General features: G+C 40.6%; 1 protein-coding gene across 6 annotated transcripts in view; it reads right to left on the bottom strand.

Moving 5' to 3' along the window:
• RPS6KA2 (ribosomal protein S6 kinase A2) overlaps positions 1-20,083 on the bottom strand; it is a 275,385-nt gene that overhangs the window by 69,246 nt on the left and 186,056 nt on the right. For all 6 annotated transcript variants that reach the window (XM_068185217.1, XM_068185218.1, XM_068185221.1 and 3 more), the window contains 2 exons: positions 1,632-1,712; positions 763-842 (listed from right to left, as the gene is read on the bottom strand). In XM_068185217.1, the coding sequence (XP_068041318.1) occupies positions 763-842; positions 1,632-1,712 (161 nt within the window). The remainder of the gene's footprint in view (positions 1-762; positions 843-1,631; positions 1,713-20,083) is intronic.

Here is a 20,083-nt window from a genome sequence, read left to right as displayed (position 1 = left end):
CAGACAACTGCAGGGCTGCCAACCTGCCTCACTGGAGCATCCTGCACTCCTGCAGGAACCCCTCTGGGACTGCTGGCTCACAGAGGTTTGGAGATACAGGAAAGAGCTAAACAAACCTATAAAACCTGCTGTGGCTGCTCTGCGTAGGCACCAGCGAGACTCGGGTTTGGGATGTTCCCTACCTGCAGCAGTCCCTCTCCAGGGGCATGGCATGCAGAGGACAGGGGAGAGATGAGAGCCTGTGGGTGGAATGAAGCAGCAGCTGTTCCTGGCAGGCAGGAGGAGGACACATGATAGTCAATCTCAGGGTGCATGGCCCTTATCCTGCTCCCAGCAGCTGCAGAGGCTGGCCTGACCCATGGCCATCCCTCCCTCCTCCCTGGTAGTGTATGTGTGTTTTTCCAGAGGTTCTGTGCTCATCCCTAGGGCAAAATGTATTGGGGATTGATTTCTCAGACTGTTTCTTATCACATCAAAGACTTATTCTGAAAGCATCAAGTCTGGGGCTATTTTGCAAGAGGAATGGCTTAGCAGTGGAGCAGTTTTCTCTGGAAATGATGTCTACATGGTTATCTGCTGCATTACCTCTGGCATAATTCACATACAATTATTAAGAACCCACTTAACCATGCAAGATGAGATAGCTCTATTACATATATATATGACTATTCCCAAGGCCATTTTTCATTCCCATGAACTCAATTTGAGTTCTGAAAATCCAAGACAGTCTTTCATTTCTGAGTTAAAGATCTATCATCTTACCTCTTTGGAGAGTCTGGTGAAAAGATCCCCTCCCCGCAGGAAATCTAGTATTAGGTACAGCTTTCCCTCTGTTTGAAATGCTGCATTAGAAAAGGATGAAGATGTTGGAAGTTTGAATCAAGATAAAGTGCCCAAAGAGTAAGTCCTGTTGACTAGCAGTGTATCATCCATGCCATTGCTTCACTGACACTTCAAAGCTTTGAGAACTGAAAAAAAACATTTCTGTATAGAATTTAGCAATTGAGTTTTGGCTATGGGAAAAAATAGTGTCAGTTGAGAGACAACAGTGTGTTACTAATATATTCATTTCCATGTTAAGCACCTATGAATTAACAGTGTTTCCCACTCCACAATGTATCAGAAGTCACTGAGAACGAGGCATAGAGAGAGGTTTCCATGTCTGTGTGAGAGAAGAGCCCACATACCCAAACACCCTCAGAATACCTGTCACAGTAGTGATGGGGCTGGTGTGGCAGGAGCCAAGTCCAGCAAGACATCACATTCATGTACACACCTATAAAGATTTAGACTGGTACAACCTGCCTTTATTTAAATTTTCTGTCTTTCTAAACGATACCTGACAGCAGGTGAGAGTTTAGCAAATGTAAACTCAGCAGCTACCCCACCAGCACTACCTATCAGGTCAGACTTTATGATAAATTTATTTCAATGGAGGAACGGCTGAAACTTACTAGTACTGGATGTCTACTTCAGCATAAATGAAGAATTTCACACAGGTAGCCTCTATGACTTTGTTAGCAACAGAGCCATAAGTAGGCAGGGGTCATCTGCACCAAAGTGTAACACACCTAGTTACAATTCCCCACCCAAATTAAGAACAAACATGAATTATATTTTATTATAGTTACCATAATGAAGCTTGACTATGAAAGGATGGTTCACTTCTGCCAAAATATCTCTCTCCATTTTAGATCGTACCCGATCACGAACTATAAAGAAAGAACAATAACAACAGTGACATATTAAGAAGCAGCATGGTCATTGGATACAGTACTGGAATAAGGTTCTGGCAATCTGGATTCCGATTCTCACTCTGCTGATGGCTTGTATGACCTTAGGTAAATGAGACCACTTAAGTGTCCTCTATTTCTGACTGTCTGGTCTGTGTAGCAAGTTCTCTAGGAAGGTCCTGTGTCTTTCCCTATAGAGAGCTGCCCTAACTAAAATGACTACAGTATTGCAAACAACAAGAAGGCAATTACACTTCACAGAAGAGAATGTTAATGTGAAAATTAAAACTACACAAAATTAATTACTTTACTTCATTTAAAATGAAACAGAATGTACCAGTCCCAGAGCAAGTCAGTTTAATCTTGTTCAAATTAAGTTATAGTATTTTGCTGATGCTAGCAGCATTTATGACGTATCACTGAATAGCACTTTCTGGAAGTGGTCTGTATATACAATATTCAAAACTTCCAATAAGCCACCACCCAAACAATCATAGCAAAGAAAAATTCAAAATAAAAATAGTAACTAATTATTTTTACGTGTAGAGATAACTTTATTGTTTGATAGCAGAGAGAAAAATACTTTTTGTGTTTGAGATGAATAGAGAGTAAGGGAAATCATGATTTCCGAGGTGAGCTGTGTTCAAGCTAAACAAAACTAATGCTGAAGATTTCATACCAAAGCCATTTAACAGAATATTCAGACACTGAGGAGGACTCAAGTCCCCACGTTACCAAATCTTGATCCTAAAGATGCATTTGCATTTTTCAGTCAATCACTACTTTACTGAAAAATATTGACAGTTTCTTTGTTCTCTTCACACTGCCAATATGCTTTTCAGATGAAAGCATCTAGAAGACATATTAAGAAACTATTTTAGGTAGCAAAGCCTGAGATTTGTCAGACTCTGTCATTGCAGGCATGTGTTGTGGAGCTGCTCAGAGTACTGAGCTGAGTACTCTCAGCACCTGAGTAAGGAACATACATAAGAAAACCCTCCTCTACTGCTGTACTTCAAAAATTGATGTACTTCAAAAATTGACAGAAATAGGTCCAAACCAGCTGATCTGAAAACCTTAAATAGCACAGGTGACATACTTTGGTTTCTTGCTATTTTGATGCTTAACTTAGGCCAATAGCGATGTAAGCTTTACTAGCTCATTCAAGCTACCTTGTAGATAAATTCAAAACAGAGGGAATCTCATCCCACAAGTAAAAATCACACATCCTACACTCACAAAATTCTTAACCTATGTGAAGGCAGACTGTTTCTTGTGCTGTCCATCAGGGATGATCCCAGGTGGGAATTTGTGTTGGATAGGTGGGCATTGCTGGACACTACGTGGGACATTTCCATTAAGCTTGCTTAGGTAGCCCAAGAAAGTGCCTCCCTGCATTTGCACTGCAGTGTTGTGACAACAGGCTGTCAGAACAGCAGCACATCATTCATATCAATCATCATATCAATCCTCCACCCATCATTTTAACCTCTCAACAGGCAAAGGCTCAGTTGTGCAGCCCAGTGCTTTGCTGAAGCCCCATGCCCTGCTTGCTGCCATGGTGGCTACCAGGTGTGGACCTGTAACCACACAAGCCACCCTTCTCGCCACATGCACACAAGAGGCACACCAGACTTAAAGAGAAGGTGATGTCACCACAGAAGACATCTCACTCTCCAGTCATGGCCCCTGAACCTGTAGCTGCTGCACTAAGGGGCTTCATTTCCTTTTGCAAACCTGTCTTTTGGGAACAGAAGTTGGGCTTGTGAAGCTGGAGGCTTAGCAGCCCCACAGACTGTCCCCACCTGGGCACTGCTGTCCTTATACGGCCTGGGCCAGCCCAGGACCCCTCAGGCACCATTTAGTGGCAAGAACACTAATGAGGGTGCGTGGCAGTGGCATGGGCTCTGCCCTGCTCCCTGGGCTGAGACCCCCCTGGTGCCCTGCATGTGCCCCACCATGCTTCCCTCGGGGCCAGCTGGGTCCTGCCAGGGTATGGATGCTCTAAATTAGTGCTCCCATGGCAGATACCATTTTCCACTCAGAGCTTTTCTCTTTAAAATCTAATGTAGAGAAAGATCCAGCAAGACAGTGCATATTACAGACATCTTAATGGACTGCCTTGGCCAAGGGCACTGAGCTGCAAAGCAAATGTGATAAACAGCAAAGTCCCAGTGTGAGCATCTGCTGACTGCATTGAGGTACAGCAGCCTGGTCCCTCCCCAGAGTCCTCTGGAGGTGGCTCACGACAGCACTTGGTGATTTGGTTGCCTCTCTGAGTGGGTCAGTCCCTTCCCACTGATTTTGGAAACTGTCTTCTTGATGTCACCAGGCTGAAATTGATGTTTGAAAGTTTAAATTTTTTTAAACTAAGAATGGGTTGTCAGATAATAGGTTTGCTGTCTTAGTGACTTTCTATCAATGTTTTTTTGTCTTTTTTGACAATTTTAACCAAAGTGCTGCTGAATCCCCTGACCTGATACATCAGGGAGAGAAATCCCCCTGCATGTGTGACAAAAGCATCTGCCACTTACAGAAAGCTGTTTCTGCAAGAATATACATGCAGAAAATACACAAATAAGGTTACAAATTTCACAATCTGCCCAGAGATGTTTGGCAAAAAGCATTATTAATTATAAATTATTTGCTCATTCCTACCTTTCAGTAAGAAATGTCACTGCTTAACCAGAAGTGAAGAATTAATTAATTAATTAAGCAAGAATAAGGGGAGCTACAAACTAAGTTAATTAAATCAGCATCAAAAAGTATCGCAGCAGGAGAAATAAATCAGTGAACAAAACAATGGCTTTATATTTCATCCATTACCCTCCTCACTTCTTTAAAACTCAGCACTTTGCCTCAAGTGGAGTAAAACCAAAATAGGACTCAGGCTTAGGAACTTGCAACTCAATTTCAAATTCTTCACATAGCAGAGGAACACAAAAAAAATTAATGCAATTAGACTATCTACATAGAACTCTCTGTGAGATCCTTTTCAATTCTATTGCTGTTATTTTTATCTGTTTTTATTACTGTTAATGTTTGCCTACTGTTGTAGGCAAAAGTAGAGAGCTAAATTCTAAATTCAAATCCACACTGCCTATGTCCAGAAGACAAAATATGTGTGTGGTGCCTAGTTACCTGAGATATGGAGAAATACAGGCTTTCTGAAAGTGACCATAATCTCGCTTCAGTGGTTCTGCTTGGAAATACTATTTGCTTTACTGTGTTCTTTTTCCACACAGTACTAAACTCAAATCCTCTAAAGAGCAGCCTTTCATGTTGCACCTTCATCAGCAGAGCATTATTACAACACAAAGGAAAAAGAAGAAAAGCATCCTGTTGACACACTGGATGCAGAAGCGTACCAATAATGTCACACAGGGACTTCATGTGTTTTTCTTCTGAAATGCATATCATTCTGTGAAGGTGATTTTTCTGGAAGAAAGTTCCTCTGTGGCCTGAAATATGGAACCTTTTAGAGATGAGGAAAGAGCCATTATACCACAACTTTACCACTCAGCCCCATGCTTCTGCAGCAAAGGTAGAAAAACAGATCTACAGAGCAGAGACACTCCTTTGTAAAAGGGCACTCTGAAAAATCAGTAAGAATGCAGACTGGGTTTCAAGAGTCCAGAGTCTGGGGGAGGTCATTTTATCTACCCCCCTCATTTTTTTCCCCTTTTACATGAAACAACACATTTGGCTTTAAAGAAATCAAAGAGTTTTCTTTGTTTGTTGTATTTTAAAGTAGCCTTGATGCTCCGATGTTGAGATTTGGAATGATAGATGTCTCTAAATCAATACTACACTTTAGTATTGAACTTCCATTTCTAGTCTTTATCACCTATTCATTATTCTCTCTGTTTGTAAAAGTTAATTAAATCTCACAATATCCCTCTGAAGTATCTCTGCTCTATTTTCCAACAAAGAGAATTAAAAAACAGATTGATGAAGTCTGATGCTGCAGAAAAAAAAAAAAATTTAAAAAATTACATGGGACTTGTCAGGTGCAAACATGGCTTCTAGGACATACAAACTCAGCTGAAAATAAATCCTCAGAGCAATAACCTGAGCCCTTATCATATTTTCCTCATAGCCTTAACCAGCAAGGAGCAGCTTGGTGAGCTGAGGGTGCTGCACAATCGCCTCCTTCCTATCCCATGGAGCCTCTGGCAGCTGCAACCTCCTGCTGTTTTCTCACTGGGACACCAACTTGGATCTCTCCTCTTGACCAAAAAAATCCACAGATGTTGCAGGAGATTAAGTGTGTTTTAGATTTTTGGCTGAAATTAGCTGTTGGGCTCAACCCCATGATTAGAGAAATATTATAGACTGACAGACCAGCCAGACGATCACATAAATCTCATGTCCTTATGCAGAGGTGAAATTTCAATTTTTGTGTATTTTTAAGCAGAACTGGACCACTGAATATCTACAGATTTGCTTATGCATAGCTCCCAGGTGAAACTGTTTCTCACCAGAGTCTGGGAGCTGCAGACGTGAAATGGTATCCAATAAGCCAAATCCTATGGTGATGTACGTCACCAGAAAAGTCAGAATTACACCCCTCACAAATGTGTAAACCAGTTCTAACTAAAGTCATTGAAACCAGACTCAATAAACAGCTTGACAAAGAGAAAAGAAAGCTGCCATCTGCTAGAAGGGAATTTCCTCTAAAGATCCAAAATCAACAGCTGGAAATACATCTGTTCACAACTTGTGCAAAACTGGAAATCTTCAACACCTCTGCAGAATTGCACCTGGAACTTTTTTCTTTTTATGGAAATCATATGTTTGATTTAAATTTATTTACCTTAGTGGATGTGTTATCCTGTGAAATCATCAATAAAGTATTTGTTTCTTGAATTTGAGTGCAACATGCTCCTATGCTTCATTTGCTTTAATTGTACTGAAGTGGGATTTATAACTATTTGTTTTTTATTATTACTACTATTGCAGGAAATAACAATTTCAGTACTAACTCTTACTGACAGGCAATAATTACCTATGCTCTAGGAATAAGCATAATTTCAAAATGACAAATTAATAAGAAGGCTGGCCTTAGAATTCAGATGTCCCTGTAAACACTATTCATCAGCAGCTCTGGAAATTCTGATGAACTGAAGGAAGAAACTGGTTTCATATAGTTTTGCAATAAGAAAATTTGTTTAAAACACATATGAGACAGTTGGCTTTTTCTCCCCACACAAAACAGGTATTTCAGACTTAGCTCCAGCATGCAAGAAACCAATAACACAAAGATGACCATGACATATAGTCCTCAGTCCTACTCTTAAATACAATCTAAAGAAGGATGAATTTTTTTCCATCAACCTTGTCTCATATCTTCTGGGAGACTTTTTTCCCTTGCAGCTCCTGTCCTGATGCAGTGCTGGCTAACTTGCATGCAGCTGCAAAGAAGAGGCAGCACCAAGATTCGTATTTCCTATCCATGGGGCATTCCAGTGTCAAATGAGTGTCTGCCTTGTATTTTGCTATGGACAAGTTGCTAAGCCAAGAGAAGCAATGAAGTTTTTTTTTTTTTTTTTTTTTTTACTTGTCCTGCTTGAGATGCAGATGATCCAGATGTCCAGGAACTGCTGGGTCTCTCAGGGCAATGAGTTTTGCCGCTTGCCTTTTAATCTTGAAGCCCAGCATGGTTTAATCAAGCACTGCTGCTCTTTGCTCTGAAAACACACACCTGTTTGGTGGGTTTTACAGGGAGAGCTGAGTAAAGTCTGTGCATCACCTTACTCTGGAAGTGTGAAAGCTGTCTGTGCTTTGGCATTCACCACAAATACTTCCTGCAGCATATCATCAAAGGCAAAAATACAGCTTTTATGATTGAAAAGTATGAGGAGTGAACACTGGCTCAGGGATGAAAATGCAAAGATATTCCCTCTTATGCCTGCCTTCTACAGGAAAGAAAATTGTCCCCTTCATTCAGTCTCTCCAAGTCTGAAAAGCCATTTGGATTGAAAAGGGCATTTCCTCTCCTTCAGGACCTTTGTGCAACTACTAATTCATTTAGTAAAAGGGTGTGAGGGTGGCACAGGGTCTCCCCAAGAACTCTTGGCACATGAACTCAGGGCAAAGTTTCCCTGTGTGAGAGTGATTTAAAGCCCACCCAAGTCCCTTCTCTTTTGTTATATGAGCCCCTACTATTTTGTTTAATGGCATAGTATGAAACCTTCTGCCTGGTCCAGCCCAGATGTTCAAGGATGAGACAAATAATCTTTTATAAAATATTAAGTGAGAATTCTTGGAAGGAGAGGAAATGTGGTATTTCTTCTCTGCATAGAACGTATGTACTGGGATGCTGTTATTTGCCACCAGGGCAGTTTTAGCCATAGGCTGAAGTAATCCTAGTAAATGTTTTCTGTAGGCCTGTTTGAAACTTGTAATTTTGAGTATTTTTTAAGATTTTTTTGCTGTGGGTTTTTGTTCTCTAAACTGGAACAGAAAGCCTAAATTTGGCGAGTTTTGCCAAAATTAAATGGAGAAAATTGTTTTGGCTGCATCAAAGTACACTTTGTTAAGGGTTGTATTTTATCTCTTCTTTCTTTGCTCTAATTATAATGTACAACTATAAAATACTGTTTGAAAAGGTATACAATCAAACCAAAGAATTCTGTTGAAATGCCTATCACTGATATTTTGTCAAGCAAAATTTCCCTCAACTGTCCTTTTCCTATGGCTAGACACTGTCAGAAACTCATCTTTTCTTTATCAGTTGTAACATAAATTCAGAAGATGGTTAATAAAAAAACCCATCAGGAAGTTTTAAAACAGAATCCCTATGTCTTCCAGGCTTAGGGTAAACATGCAAAGTTTTGAAGTGAAGTTTTTGTGATTGTTTACCAGCTTAGCTCTGATACGGGTAACATGAGGCAGTGGCTGGACAGTGAGAGGTTCCCTTCTCAGAAGGGAGGGTTTGGAAGGATTTGGTCAAAGGACAGGAGGCAAATGTTAACATTCTCCCTAAGCTGTCCAGACCACAACTGCACTATGCTGACTTCTCACTCTAAACACTCCTTCCATTAGGCTACTTGGACGTGGTAAACACAGAGCCACTCCAATCCGACTTGTTCTAACAAAATGTTTTGGATGAACATTTCAGTTACTGAATTGCAAAAAATTTTGGTTTCCAAAACAAATAACTACTATATCTAAGGCATCATTAAGGAAGCTGGAATAGTGGCTTATCATCCAACATTGAAGGCACACTTCATTTAGGAGATATGAAGCCCTGAGACAGATTCTATTTGTAAACCACACAGGATGAGGTTTAGCAGGTTACTTGTAACCCAGCCCTCCATGCTACCTGCACACAAAACAGACAGGAATTTAGAATTTAAACAGTTCAGTAAAATTGTGCCATTTAATGTTAACATTCAGATAAAACAGACCTCTGCTTTGCCCAGGACCTGATGTGATGCAGACATACTTAATATAGCTCTGCTGATACGTTTGCCTCATAAAAATGAAAAAGCATCTGTGAGACGGCTGTCTGTCACTGAAGAAGCCTCCAGTCCCACCAGCAAGCAGGGTGTGAAGTCAAGGCAAGGTCATTTCCTAAATTAGAGCATAAGAAAAGCCTGCTCTTTTGCTGTTATCAACATGCTCATTAAAGCTTTGCAATCAGCAAGCCTTGGTCACACAGACAACAATAACAAAAAAAAGGCTGATTTATTGTTTTCTCCATTGACAAGAGAAACACAGTCCTCAAACAATTGTGAATTGTTTTTCAGCCTGGACTCCGCTACCATATAGGGATTGTTGTGGAAGATATGACTAAGTTCAGAGAGCTTCTGGGTGAAATCATGGCCCTAAAGCAGTCAATAGTGAAAACCACTGTTGACATTAATAGGATCTCACCAGCTACATCTCAGTCCCTATATACAGCTCTAAAAATATATGTAGCTGCTTGAGCTCTAAAAGAATACCTAACCAAAAAGGAAATCTTGTTTTTTTTCCCTATGTTACTGAGAAACTGCCAAAAGCTAAACATAAACACTACTGAGCAATGACTACAGGGAGACAGGAGGAGAGCAGATAAATATTTAAAGGATATAAACATGGAGGAAAAATTCTTATTTATCAAAATAAAAGGAAAGAAATTAATATAAATAGCAGAAGGTATGTGAAACAGAAAAAGAGGAAATGTAGGCTATGTTGGGCAAACTGTAACTGCATGAACCCCTATGGAGCAGAGCAATGGCTTGGGATTGGAACCTCCTTACTGACATATTTTAAAACAAAACTGAACAGGAAAAGTTAAATAACTGTTCAGTAAGAAACCAGCCTGCCCTGTCTGCAGGGGAATGAGACTGCACTTTTCACTATGTGCTACTTTACTGCAGTGACTCCACCTCAATAAAGAACATCTTAAGAAAAATCTGTATTTCATTATTATGCACAAGTGTTTGGAAGGCTGTCTGAAACACAACATTTATAGCAGGATTAATGACCATAGCACTATATCAGAACATTCCACCAAAGTGAAAAAATATCAGAAACCAAAAATTCATGTTGGAAGTGAAGTTGAAAACCCTCTGAATAACCACAAGCACTTTTCACACAGTTTTCACTGTGTTTCCACACAGTGCTTTTAATTTTATGGTCTCAGATAGCCTTATCAAGAATCTTTGATCTCTATGGCTGTTACCCTGTAGGTGATAGCTGTGGGTAAGGCAGAGGGGTAATGCAGCCCTCTGGGGCCACCCAGCCCTGTGACAGTCCTTCCAGTGCCTGCTAGCAAACCAAACTCCGCACACACACAGTGCAAACTTTCAGGCTTCCTCAAGACTTTGCTTTGGAAGTTGCTTGCTTTGTGCTGGGAACATCATGTAAAAACAGAAATACAAAACAGTACTTCTAAATGTACATTTGCATTTATTTCTTTCTTAGGATAACTTACAAGATAGTACCTAGCTGGATGACATTGACATTTTACACTGCAGAGCTTATTATATCCATAATGAAACCAAATTTGAACAGATAACCATTGACAAAACCTATATAGAAGATAAATATTTAAAGGATATCAAAATGTAGGACAAAGACTTATTTATCAAAATAAAAGGAAAGAAAGGAATATAAATAGAAGGAGATACGTGAAACAGAAAAAGAGGAAATGTAGCCTCTCTTTCAGCAGAAAAATCAATTCTGAGTTTACAGTGTTGATGAAGACAATTCCCACTCAATGGCAACTATGTCACAGTCCATGCAAAGATCTGAAAGATGACCAGGGACACACTACAATTGTCTGAACAACTCAGGCTTTGCCTGGATTTACAAAAGTAATCTACTGCTGCTGAGAAAATGTCACTTAAATTAATGTGCCATGGAAACCTTTTGAGTGTGCCAGTTACTATCACATGCGGATAGAAAATGCTGTGGAGAAAATAGAAAGGAGAGGCTGTCATTGATGCTGATTTCTGGTCTCTTCTCAACCATGAAAACCTTCTTCTTGGAGCAAACACCACAGCCACACAGAATCTGAAACTGACATTGTGTGACCTACGTGAAGGATGTGAAAGCGAAAGCAGAGAATAATTTTGCTTCTGTAGAAACAAATCCCACATGGTAGTCTCCCACACAGTGCCATCTAACTTTTATGGAGAGCCAGCTAAGTGCTAGCACACCTCCAGGAGCAGTTGTGAACAGAATGCCTGGCCAGCTGTTTGGTGAAGGTTTACAAGCGATCCAGCTGCAGTGCCGTGAGGAAAACCATCACCAGTGCAACTGACCCTTCCTCTGCTGTCACTCTGACTTGAAGTGGCATCAAGTGACAGCATTGACCTCACTGTTAATCTGTCCTTATGCTTGAGAGGAAATAAGGTTTTTCTGCTGTGTTATGGGAACCAATAAAAGCAGTTGGATACAACTCCCAGATGATGCTTACGAATTTGGTTTCCAACCAACTACAAATGCACTGCAGTTGCAGGCAGCTGAACTTAGTTAAATAGCAATTATCCTGGCTGTTACAAATGGTGCAACTTATTCAATGAACAGAACAAACAAATGCTTGTCATATAGATAATGGATTTGTACCACAGCCAAAGACTTGCAGAGTCCATCAGGGAGGTTAAAAATCCCAGGGATATTTAGCTATTGTATTTTCAGTCTAGCTTTCCACTACAGCTGTAAATTTATTCAAAAGCTGTTGATTTTGAGTATTGATTCAAAATTCAATTTTGAGTTGATTCATAGTTCTGATTATTTCAAATAATCAATGCACTATACACAAGACACATTTCCTAAAAATTTCTTTGTTTGGAATCCTTACCCATTAAATTCCATAACGCAACAGATTGCACTTCAGTGAAGCGGGGTGTTAATAACATCCCCCATTAATATCTGACTATTACTCCTCCAAGGGCAGTGAGCACTGTGAAGAGCAGGCTGGCATAATTGGATTAGCATTACAGACATGGAGATGAGCAGAGGAGCAGCAGTAAGGGTACCTGGGTCATGTTCATGAAGCAGGCTAGCAGCAGAAATGTGAGCACAGCCAAAGACTTGTAATTTCTAAGCCGAGGTACCAGCTCCCATGCTAGACAAAGCCTGCCATGAAAGAACAGACTACATGACATAACTCAAAGGAGATGGAGACTAAGAGCATCCGAGCCCGTATTTGCCAAAAGAGCAATTTTTCTCTTCCTGTCATTCAAAGCCTTGTGGTACCAACAGCAAGCTCTTGGACATCAGGCAGGATTAAAAGACTTCCAGAGGTTCATTCACATGCTGCGCAGCTGACATGATGGGCTGCCAGCAATAGCTTCTCTCTTTTGGCAGTGGGTTTCTTAAAATTAGAAGCATTGCAAGCAAGCACAAAGCTTACAAAGCTCCTTTAAGACAGTGCAAGACAAACAAGACACAAAAAATTTCAACCCTCAAGATTAAGACAAAAGAAAACCAGAAAAGTAGACTTCCACATTATTTTCATTTGACTTATAGAACACCAGCTAGAAATGCAGAAGAAGAAGGGCAGCAGGGAAGGTAAAACAGTAATCAGTGTTTTGTTTGTCACTGGTAAAGCCCAGCTGGCCTGGGAACACCCTGTCCACTGATAATGTGCTTATTTCTTAAACTAAATGGGAGAAGGAGTGTGGAGGTTGACAGCTGCAGGCAACCACCCTCCAGAAATCCTCAGAGCATCATGGACTCATGGATTATGCTGAGTTGGAAGGGACCCATCATGATCATCAAGACCAACTCCTGGCCTTGCACAGGACACCCCAAGAATCACACCATTTAACAAATCCATCTACCCAAGGGCTTCTTCTAGGAACTTTCTCTGAATGGGACTCTCCAAAGGAACAAACATCTCGAGAATCTGACCACTCTGCTGTCTTTGCAGAAAGACATTTCTACCAGTTTAATTACACCCCCTGAATTTTCCATAATCTTTGTGGTAGAGCAGGAGTATCTCTGCTCTGGCATAACAAAGCATTCACAGGGGACCTGAAAGGTAGGACATACAGCCAGAGCAGATTAATGTCTGACTTACCTAGTATATAACTAATTCTTTTATAATTAGTACCTAGGAAAAATGAACACTGAGGAAGGAAAGGAGCATAAAAGATTCTCAGCCTAGAGAAGATGGAAGCTGAACATAGCAAGCTTCAAGATAAGGAAGAAAACCGCAAAGAGGAAACTATTCTCGAGAGAGAGAAGATGAATTAACAGCTTCAGCTGTGGCAAGGCAGACACTGGACAGATACTAGGAAGCATTTTGTAACAATACAGTGCTAGAGACAGTCTAAGAATGAGTTAGGCAAACATCTGTGAGGAATGACACAAAAGCATCACCGTACCACCCTAGGTCAGGGGTGGGCCACTGGACTTCTTCAGGTGCCTTCCAGATGATGCCACAGTAGCCGTGCGAGGCACAGGGTACCCTCCTAGAGTACCACACCAGTGGGTTCACCTGGCACAGATCCAGGCAAGGACACGAGGCCTGCTTCCAAAGCAGAACCACTGAGCCTCTGTGAGTGTCCTGAAGTTCATCTACTCCTCATTCCCAGGTTCTTGGCTCAGGCAGAACACTGTACATGGCCAGCAGTGGCAATCTCATTATTTTAGCTGAAGCTTCATGTCAGTCTTCATAGATTTGTTCCAATTAAATTAAGCTGTGTGTTTCTCTCCTCTCTCTGCTTTCCAGCTAGTGTTGATGAGGGGTGTGAGGGCTCACAAAGGCCATTACACTTCCTGGTGAAAGGATTTTTTCTAAGATAAAATGGAATTGCATCACATTTTCAAACAGAATAAACATTTCACTTGTGGCTTCAGAGCAACTGCCTGTGTAGTCTCTCCATTTCTGAATCCACAGCAAAAGCAATTAACAGCAATCTGCTACTCGACAATAAAAAAATATCAAATGTGATCTTTTCTGTAAAACAATAACCAATTTGGGAGTAACTGCAAATATCTATCATTAGATACACAATGCAATGAATATGATAAAAAGAATCATCCAGTGGAAGACAAGTCATAGTGAAACTCTTGATCAAGTCTATGATGGAGAGTTTGAAGAATGAGTTTGGGTCTGAAAACCTTTTAACAGTGGTACCTACAGGAGCTGCAGTTTCAATTAGCTCCATTGCTTCTAATTCACCATGGCAAGTACACAGATCAATTGAAACTTGAAAGAGGTAGATGGCAAATTGACTGAAAATTATAAGATGATTTGAAAAATTGCTTTCTACCATCAGAAAAGCCATAAGTATGATGAACTACTCATTCCTGAAAAAAACCCAAACAAACAGCTACCATTCCTTTACTGTCCAGAATAGCCAGGGAGCAAATTCAAATGCAACCTGCATGAGCCACTGAGGGTTCTTTTATTTAAAAATGTAATTCTTTCTGTATTTCACTGACAGAAGACCGACTCAACAAACATTTAGAACAAGCTTATATAATTTGATCACAGGTAAAGAACACATATTTTCTGCCAAAGAAATCAGCAGGTTTTTTCAGTGCTTTCTTCCTCTGACTTCAGATTTGAATCACCTCTGTCCTCTCTAGAGAATCTTCACATGAAAACCTGAATAAATGCAATCCTCAGATACTGCTAAGGCCCATGGAACTGCTCAAGGATTAAAAGTCAAGGCTGTGGGCACCTTAACCTAACAAAAAGATGAAAAAATTAAGACAACTGTGCTATACCTTGTGACAAACACAAACATGGGTGCACTCAATGTCTTCACAGCAAAGCCTGAAACTTTGGCTTAAACCTATGGGTGCACTAATAAGCAGTGTGGTTCCAACCTATGGGAAATAACAGTGTGTGCTGGGACCTGAGGTTGCCCCACCCTTTATGCTGCACTTTGGGGCCTTGACCTGAATGGCCAGGAGAGGCATGAGGGCACTGAGTGGGCTCCTGAGTGAGTTTCATCAGGAGTGTATTCTGTCTGTGTGCTCCAAAAAGCTGTGCTTGGCAAACCAAGGCACAGCAAAAGGAGTTGAGTGGAACAATTCCTTCAAAAGCTCAGTCAAACCCAAGCACCAATGCTGTTGGATGCTAGGATACCCATCAGAGTTTCTCCTGCTGAACTGTTCATGAAGAAAGCTGGAGTTTGCTTCTGAGTCCTGTCCTTTGTGCTCTTTGGGAAGACTAAAACAGAGCTGTTGCAGGCAGCAGCATACTAGGTGGCTGAAGCTGCTTTCCAAGTGAACATACAACTGTGCATGGAGCTATAATTTGATATTATTGTAACAGCAGAGTTACACTGGAAGAAAAGTGTGGACAGGAAAGGACTGGCCAATACTGCTGTATTTACCTACAGCAGAAATCACAAGCACAGAAGTGTGTGCTCCTATCTGAATCAGTCCGTTTGATTGACAGGGAGAAAGACAGGGAGTTTGATTTTAATTTTTTACCAATATTTAGGCAAAGACTTAATAATTCTGCCCTGCTTTGAACAACAGGAAAAACTTGCTGTTCACCTATGTGAGCAGCAGTTTTAACAGTATCACAGAACCAACCAGGTTGGAAAAGACCTCTGGGATCACAGAGTCCAACCTATGACTGAACACCGCCTTGTCATTAGACCATGGCATTCAGTGCCACGTCCAGCGTTTTCCTGTGAAGAAATTCTTCCAAAGGTCCAACCTAAACCTCCCCAAGTGCAGATTAAGACTATGTCCTCTCATCCTATCACTAGCTGCCAGGAAGAAGAGGCCAACCCCTCACTACCTTTAAAGTGGTTGTAGAGAGTGCTAAGTTCACCCCTGAACCTCCTTTTATCCAGGCTAAACATTCCCAGCTCCCTCAGCAGCTTCTCCCAGGACTTGTGCTTCAGACCCTTCACCAGCTCTGTTGCCCCTCTTTGGTCCCTATACAGAACTCAAGAGCCAATATTTTCACAAAGTTCAATCTTCTTTGGCAGTTAGGAAAACCCCAAAAGGAACAACAGGTTTTTATGTAAAAATAAATGAGCCAAAATGTCACCTTGCTACAAAATAAGAGAGCATTTTTAACATCCAGTAACATCTTTAATGTCATAGCAGTGGGAATTTTTTTGCCTCCTAACAGGATATTCACAATGCACCTGGCATTTTCAAGACACTATAATTTAATGAGGACTTCATACAATGCAAACTCCCACATGGTTTGAATAAAACAGATAAAATCTTTAAGTGATGCGTGTTCTGTTTATATTTACAGGCAAAAGTTTTTCCTTCTTGTCCAAATCTGAATCCAAACACTGTACAGAGTCACTAAGAAGTATTAAGTATCCAACCCAGTAGCTACAATCTCAATGAACGCTTCAGCAAATGCTATGAAAACAAACTTCCAGCAATGCTTTTTGTGGTTTTTGACCTGTCCAGTCTGCTGTATATTCAGGCTAGGACTCACTTTAATATTTACTGATACACAATGAGTTGCCTAAACACGGTTCATTTTCCTTATAATTCACAAATGCACGTTATTCTCAACAGCCCATTAGAATCAGCCCAAGTGAGCCTTCTCTTTCTTCAGAAAGCAAGCCCTAGCCAAGCTGACCTTTTAGGGGAAGAAGGAAGAAGTGGTCTGCAAGTAAATTTGCAAAGGCACTGTCAAAACACAGCCCAAAAGTGACCCCTAAGCACTGGTTGTTGAAGAACATGGTTTCATTTTCAAAACTGCCAGAGAGGAAAGAAAGCTCTGCTCCCTCAGATGACAGCTACTAAATCCAATTTATTCCTAAACTGTGAGGAAGGTTGGCATATTCCATAGCACTTTTTGACTCCTAGCCCGCACAAAACGTGCATGTGAATGGGCCAGGTCCAGATGGTGACCCAAGGGCATTACTGTCTGGTTCAGCACATACTCACTAGGCTGATCTTTACATTTTAGAAGCACTGGGAAATATACAGAGAAATCAAATATTTTTGTGTTTGTGCACACAGAAGTTGCTATTTCTTTCCAAGACCGAAAAATTAGCGTATGGCTATTTGTGGAGAGGGGCAAGTCTGTGTCTGGATCTTTTAGGGCACTTTCAGGTTCAGCAATATTTGTGTTTTCCTGAGCTCAGAGCCCTGACATTTGGAGGGTTACAATTCTCAGACTAAAGAAGCCATGCATAAGCAGCAGTTCCAAGGATGCAGAGCACACAACCTTTCCTCCAAACTTTCAGAGCAAGGGTACCTCTGCTGTTGGGTTTGAACTGTCTAGTGGACAGGATTTCCCTGGTGAATTTTTCAGAAGCAGGTAATAAGAGGCCCAAGAAGATATAAAAAATATAGCAAAATACTTTAAGAAAAAATAATAAACCAAAGTTTAAATGGTGAACCTGGATGAGTACCAGGGCCTTTCATCAAACACAAGGACTGCACAAAATAGAAAAAGACACCTTGAAAACCTTGGCACAACAGAGCAAGTTTTACCTGAGGTGAAGACTCTTTCTGAGTCCTGCTTTATAGAGTAAAATTGTCTATAATTTCTCATTTTGTTGACATTTTATTCCTTTCAAACCAGAGGGAAACCATTAGATTCTGTATCTGATATGTAATCACTGTTGTTACAGGGAAATGAAGTCACATACAGAGGAAAACAGAAGAAGCCACATCGGTCAGTGTCCAACCAGGGAAGCCACCACTACAATTTCATCAGGGGTTTATACAGAAATCCCACTTCAACTGGTAACATCTAAGTTAGTTTTTCGATTTTGGGTATAAGTGATATTTTCGATTCTACATCCCCGAGAACACCCAAGCTCTCCGCGAGTCTCTAAAGCTGCTCTCACAGCTTACTGCACCTATAACCACCACACATCAGCAAACCCCTAAGCCTGCTGGCTTAAACTCAGGGGATCATAAGCTGCAAAGCACTTTAGAGGTTTTGACAAAACAGATTATAATTTCTAAACCCTATAATCACAAAAAGGTAGATTGCTATCTCAGGGTCAAACAGCTTCCAGTGCCAAGACTTACACACCCCATTGCCAACCAGATGGGTAGATGCAAACTGCACCCTCATGATCCATCACATAACCGTCGCTACATCATCACTGCAATATTTACAAAGTTCATGAGCATTATGTCAGTGAATTACAGTTTCGTGGCACTTTCTCTTAGATTGCATGTCTGCTGGAGGAACGGGTCTTTGATTTTCAAGCTCCCTTACAGTTCAGCACAGCAACCTGCTGGGGATTTATGGGCATTTCATGGGTGTTTAATGAGGCTTACACCATAACCAATCTAAACAACTCTTGATCATGGAATTCTGAAGCACATTCAGTAAAGCTGATGGAGCCTGAGACATCTCGAGAGAAATACTGAATGAATCAGAATAGTTTGCCCTGTTCCTCTGCTCCAGCTTTCCTGGTGAATACCAGACACACATATACACAGAATTAACACTCCCTAGTTTATTTCTGGTTCCCTCAGATTTACAATGTATTCAGGATGGGCAGTAGAGACTCACTGACACGTCTCTGTAAGTGTTTAAACATATAGATCAACTTTATTACCTGTCAACTTTTTAACTAAAACTCTGATTTTGAAGAAAAAGTAGAGTGTAACAAACACTTGAAAGCAACATTTTAATGTGTTATTTTAACAGTACTATTTAATAACATTCTGAAGGGCAAAAGTCTCACTCCTGGAAGGTATTTAAATGCCTAAATATCTTTGAGCACCCAGATGCCCCCAGAAGAGTTTATATTTGCAAAGGAAGCTATTAAGGTAATGTAATGTAATACACCGTATTTGACAGAGAGACAAGTTAAGAGTTACACATACGTGCAGCCCTAAATCTGATGTATTCCATATCTGGCACCTAACACACCTAACCTAACATCCTTAAACATTTTGAAGAAGGTTTTCCTAAAGATAATAATTAGAATTAAATGCTTATCTAGTTTCTCCAGAAAGATTTCTGCTTTAAAATCAGATACCCACAAGCTTCTGAAAAAGGAAATGAGGCAGAAGGGAAAGAAACTTATGTGTGATGCTCTCATTTACAACAAAAAAGTAACAGTGGCTTTTTCTCTTTCAAGGATTCATGCTGTTATAGGCGCTTATTCAGATATACCATCTGTTTAAAATAAACATTCATGAGTTTAAGATTAATTTAATTTTCACAAATATTCGCATGTACAGCATGTGGCTCTGCACACTTTTACAATCTAAATTGTAATATTCTGGAGCCTAATTTTCCTTTCACAGCAGAAGTGGTCCTGCTGATTAGCAGATCTTTTTCAAGCTCAAATCTACATATGTGATTGATCTACAAAGTCTCTTTTATATAAAAAACCATTTTTGAACTGTAAATGCTTGAAGAATTCTGTGGCTGCTTGCTGTGCCCTTCTTATTCTAACCTTTGCTGTTAGTGAAGTTGGGATCATGCTAACAAGGGGCAACTACCCTGGAAAAGGGCAGGAGGCAACAGGCTCACTGGAGAAAGCACCGTTTTGTACTACTGCTTTATCCTAAACATTACCAGCCAGCCATGGCCACAGTCAGGCTCCCAGGGTAGGAAATCCCTCAACAGGACCTACTATGGTTGTTCTTCAGAGCAAGTCCCATCACTCCTGAAGGTCTCTTACTTATCCAGGTTTTATTTCTTCAGACTAATTCAGGAAAGAAATCATCTTTGCTATCCCATCCTCTTTATTTTCTTTCTGACTTCTCCATTTACATGCTTTGCAAATTTGTTTCACTATAAAAAATAACTGCTGTAACATTTAGGCTGTCTGGCTGTTGTTAATGGAATTGGCATAGAGAGCTCTGAATTTCCTGCTCCATGTGGTACTTGTGCATACTGCAGGTCAGAAAGCAAAATCATTCAGACATTTGTCTGGTAGCGTGCCTTTTGTCAGCAAATGCTGAACGCAGTGCCAACGTACCTGTAGCTT

This window comes from Anomalospiza imberbis, chromosome 3, assembly GCF_031753505.1.
Source record: "Anomalospiza imberbis isolate Cuckoo-Finch-1a 21T00152 chromosome 3, ASM3175350v1, whole genome shotgun sequence".
NCBI classification, from domain to species: Eukaryota; Metazoa; Chordata; class Aves; order Passeriformes; family Viduidae; genus Anomalospiza; species Anomalospiza imberbis.
This window is presented reverse-complemented; position numbering and strand designations above follow the sequence as displayed.